This window comes from Drosophila sulfurigaster, chromosome 2L, assembly GCF_023558435.1.
Source record: "Drosophila sulfurigaster albostrigata strain 15112-1811.04 chromosome 2L, ASM2355843v2, whole genome shotgun sequence".
In the NCBI taxonomy this organism is placed as follows: Eukaryota; Metazoa; Arthropoda; class Insecta; order Diptera; family Drosophilidae; genus Drosophila; species Drosophila sulfurigaster.
Window position 1 is genome coordinate 21,377,701 of NC_084881.1, and position 4,123 is coordinate 21,381,823.

The 4,123-nt window shown below is 42.3% G+C and overlaps 3 protein-coding genes across 5 annotated transcripts; all 3 read right to left on the reverse strand.

Annotated features, from left to right (window-relative positions):
- LOC133843923 (glycine, alanine and asparagine-rich protein-like) lies at nt 1-586 on the reverse strand. The gene has a single exon (XM_062277694.1). The coding sequence runs from the start codon at nt 544-546 to the stop codon at nt 91-93; it is 456 nt and encodes a 151-aa protein (XP_062133678.1). The 5' UTR covers nt 547-586; the 3' UTR covers nt 1-90.
- Nucleotides 587-1,277: 691 nt separating this feature from the next.
- On the reverse strand, nt 1,278-2,141 carry LOC133843895 (uncharacterized). The gene has a single exon (XM_062277656.1). The coding sequence runs from the start codon at nt 2,083-2,085 to the stop codon at nt 1,369-1,371; it is 717 nt and encodes a 238-aa protein (XP_062133640.1). The 5' UTR covers nt 2,086-2,141; the 3' UTR covers nt 1,278-1,368.
- Nucleotides 2,142-3,169: 1,028 nt separating this feature from the next.
- On the reverse strand, nt 3,170-3,783 carry LOC133843902 (ctenidin-1-like). 3 transcript variants are annotated; one of them, XM_062277684.1, is made up of 2 exons: nt 3,568-3,782; nt 3,170-3,423 (listed from the first exon to the last, which is right to left on the reverse strand). In XM_062277684.1, exons 1-2 carry the CDS (start codon nt 3,734-3,736, stop codon nt 3,251-3,253), a joined length of 342 nt encoding a protein of 113 aa, XP_062133668.1. In that variant the 5' UTR covers nt 3,737-3,782; the 3' UTR covers nt 3,170-3,250. The 3 variants fall into 3 exon arrangements, with proteins under 3 accessions (XP_062133668.1, XP_062133661.1, XP_062133653.1); XM_062277677.1 differs by having other exon boundaries at nt 3,170-3,390; nt 3,529-3,782; XM_062277669.1 differs by having other exon boundaries at nt 3,170-3,783.
- Nucleotides 3,784-4,123: the final 340 nt, after the last annotated feature.

A 4,123-nucleotide genomic window follows, 5' to 3' on the forward strand; every position in this document is an offset into this window, starting at 1 on the left:
AAATATATATGTAGTTTTATTTTTTAGCAAAAGTATATTTAGAGAATAAATTATGAAAGACTAAATTACATAGTTAGTACTTCTCGGTGCTTATTTGCCAGCTGTGGCAACGGCAGATGCGCTGGACGAGGCTGAAGCGGAGCCTCCTCGGTTACCATTGGCGATGGCACTGGAAGAAGCATTGGCATTCGCGTTGCCGCCACCTCCGATGCGGCCACCACCATTGGACTGAGCAACTGCCTCGGAGTTGGCATTGGCATTGGTAGCACCACCTCGACCTCCGTTTCCATTAGCAACGGCTGAAGAATTGGCGTTAGCATTGGCATCACCACCAGTAGCTCCTGGTCCGCCTCTGCTGCCGTTTCCGCCAGCATTGCCAAAGCTGCCTGGACCACCGAAGTTGCCACGATTGCCACCTGAAGCACCACCCTGAGCAGTGGCAGCGGCGTTGGCATTGGCATTGGCAGAACCTCCGCCATGACCATCGCCATGGGGAGCAGCTGCAACGACAGCCAGGAGAATGCTGAGCACCACAAAGATCTTCATAATGTTGAGTGTTCAAACTCTTTCAAGATACTTGATGAACTCTGTTAAGGGTTTCGCCTTTTATAGCACCCAAAAACCAAGAAGACGCCATCAATTAGCATACGTAGAGGCAAAAATCCGAAATGAGGATAAACATTTGCAAATTAAATTATGACTAGAGCATTAGGGCGCCCATTTTGAACCCGGACTAGTTAAATACGATCTTATAGTATTGTGTATGCTGACATACATAAATAAATCTGCGAATCTTGAAGAGGCAAATATCGAACTGAATTCAAACTGCCAAATTTCTCTCGAACCGGTTTATAGACTACTTACATATTAATATGGATATCTACGATATCTAATTTATTCTTTACTGAATACTCTGCAGCTTCTTGAAATCTTTGGCAAACTGTGGAAGTTATTTTCCACACTTAAATAAATCTTTTTAAAATGTATAGAGACAAACTCATTTAAAAGTAAATTGTACAACATTATACAATATTGTTAAACATAAATTTCATTATTCATTAGTTTATCGCCGGATGGAAACTTTTGGAAACAAGAAATGACAGGTTTTTAAAAGTCGAATACTTATCTGTTCGCAAAGATAAAGATTCGAGAGAATGGGTCAACGGCACAGGCTTACGTGATCAAGACGAACAAACTAATTAATGTGTAGAGTTATTAATCTTTGTTGTCTGCAATCCACATGCAAACATAATGGAAACACTTTAAATAAAATCCAGTTGTTAATTGTAGAATTTTTTAATTTTTTAATAAATTAAGAACAGCTAAATTACTTGAAAGTGAGTAGTGATCAATGGACAATCAGTGAGTTTACTTTCCAGACACAGCGGATGCATTGGATGTGGCTGAAGCAAGACCTCCATTGGATGAAGCGTTGGCCACAGACGAGGCCTTAGCATCACCACCGAAACCACCAAAGCCACCGCCGTTAGCCACAGCATTGGAGTCAGCATTGGCGTTGGCACCACCGAATCCTGGACCGAATCCGTTACCTTCAGCATTTGCAACAGCATTGGCATCGGCATTCGCATTACCGCCACCATATCCGCCACCGTTAGCATTAGCATTGGCATTAGCATTGGCATTCGCATTACCGCCGCCATATCCGCCACCGTTAGCATTAGCATTGGCATTGGCATTTGCATTTGCGTTCGATTCGCCGCCAAATCCGCCGAAACCACCTGGACCACCGGGACCTCCTTGGAATCCAGGACCACGTTGGAATCCGCCACCAAAACCGTTGAAACGATTTCCGTTGAAACCAAAAGAGGGGCTACCATATCCTCCGGGAGCACCGTATCCTCCACCACCGAATCCTCCGGGTCCGCCATAGCCTCCATTGAATCCTCCATATCCACCCTGGCCGCCAAATCCTCCATAACCACCTGGTCCACCAAATCCACGATTACCGTAATTTTCGCCTTGAGCCTGGGCGTTGGCATTGGCATTGGCAGTGGATTCACGTCTGCTGCGTGGAGCGGCCGAGGCCACAGCGAGGATAACGCTGAGTACGATAAAGATCTTCATGATGCTACTTGTCCGCACTGGCTGAAGTCACGAAACACACTTAATGATCTGTGTTGAGAATCAACGTTTTTATAACACTAAACGGGAAGCAAACAAAATCAGACGAAAACCAGACGTAAACCAGACAACATCATTAGGCTAAAAGGTTCAACAAACCGAAGATTTAATGCTCTTGTCACGCATTTATAGAACTTTTGAGACAACGTTTAACATTAATTTAATTCATTGACTTTATAATGTGCAACAAACTATATGAAATGGTCGAAATACCTTTCGAAAGGGTATTAAATAATAAACGATGAAAGATTTCAATTAGCATAAACGCCGTATTGTGTATGTGTATTTGAAACGCAGACAAAACATTTGCAGACTGAATTATGACAACATTAGGATTCTGATTATGAACACACAAACTAGTCAAGTCGGTGGGAATTGGGGAACTACGGAAAGTGTGTGCAAATCTTTGGGAGCAAACATGAGCTGGACTCATGTTGAATTTCTCTCAAACCGGTTATAAATTCTACTATTATTTACCTATATTATACTATATATGTATATTCGATGTTTCACAGTTCTCTTTCGATGCTAATTGCTGACTTTCAAAATGTAGTTTTTTTCTTTTCTAATAATAGAAGACTACACAAATTCTCAAAAACTGCAATCTAAAATCATAATGCAAAGATTTACACTTTATTATTATTCCCAAATGATTGGCAAATTTTAGATGGAATTCTAAGCCGTATTACTGGTTTTTCCTGTAAATTACCCAAAGTTCGGGAACCTTACAAAACCTTCAGAGTCTGGCAAGGCTCTTCCGTAACTATATTCAAAGCGTTACATCACTTTTGCGAATCGGTTATTAACATATGCGATCGATTAATAGAGCGATAACAACTCTTATCAACACGTATTAATAATGTAAAAAACTATAACCAAATAGAGGCAAAAGAGCCCAACTATGAAAAATAATAATAATGTTATCAACAATTGGTTGTGGAAGTAAAAAGGCTCGATAGATACAAGTATTATCTAGGAACTCTAATAATAATAAACCCATCATAAAATATTAATACAAAAATGTATCTTTTCTAATTTTAATTATGATTTTTATTGACATTCAATGATTATTGAAATAATTTACAAAGATGATGTTTAATTGTGAAGCTTATTTGCCGAAAGCGTTTGAATTGGCATTTGCGTTGGCGTTGGCGTTGGAGTTTCCACCACCGAAACCACCGCTATTGGCACTGGCAGATGCGGAGGCAGATGCGCTAGATGAGCCACCGCCGCCGCCGCCGCGGTTTCCTCCAAATCCACCTCCTGGACCTCCAAATCCTCCTTGGCCGCCAAATCCTCCTTGGCCGCCACCGCCGAATCCACCAGGACCACCAGGACCGCCGCCAAATCCTCCTTGGCCGCCACCGCCGAATCCACCAGGACCACCAGGACCGCCGCCAAATCCTCCTTGTCCGCCGAATCCACCACCGGGACCACCACGATTGCCGCCGAATCCAGGACCACCGAATCCACCTTGACCACCTCCTTGGGCACTAGCGTTAGCGTCAGCATTAGCGTTAGCGTTACCACCACCGAATTGAGGTGCCGCTGAGGCAACAGCCACAAGGACTGTGAGAGCAACAAACAGTTTCATTATTAAGCTTTGAGTTGATTTCACAAACTTAAGCAATCATCTGCCCGGTGGCTGCTTTTATACAACTTAGCCCCAGGCCACATTTACCAAATCTCTACGATCAATAAGCTTGTGTGACAGAGACAGGAGATAAGTGTGAGAGATAGTCAGCGAGAGAAAGAGAGTGAGAACGAGTGTAGGTGAGGGAAAGAATGAGAAAAAAGATGATCATCGCGTTTTAGTGTGTTATTCAAAAAAAAAAACACAAACAATTCTAATGTTGTTATTAGTTTGCTTAACGTCGCAGACAGAAATTCAGACTCACCAATACCAACAACAACAATAGCAACACAACAACATCAACACAAACAAAACCACAACAACCACAAGCGATGCTAAATGCTCACA

What these genes read in the sequence shown, in the direction of transcription:
- LOC133843895 (XM_062277656.1), bottom strand. Translation starts at nt 2,085, where the DNA reads ATGAAGATCTTTATCGTACTCAGCGTTATCCTCGCTGTGGCCTCGGCC.
- LOC133843923 (XM_062277694.1), bottom strand. Translation starts at nt 546, where the DNA reads ATGAAGATCTTTGTGGTGCTCAGCATTCTCCTGGCTGTCGTTGCAGCT.
- LOC133843902 (XM_062277669.1), bottom strand. Translation starts at nt 3,736, where the DNA reads ATGAAACTGTTTGTTGCTCTCACAGTCCTTGTGGCTGTTGCCTCAGCG.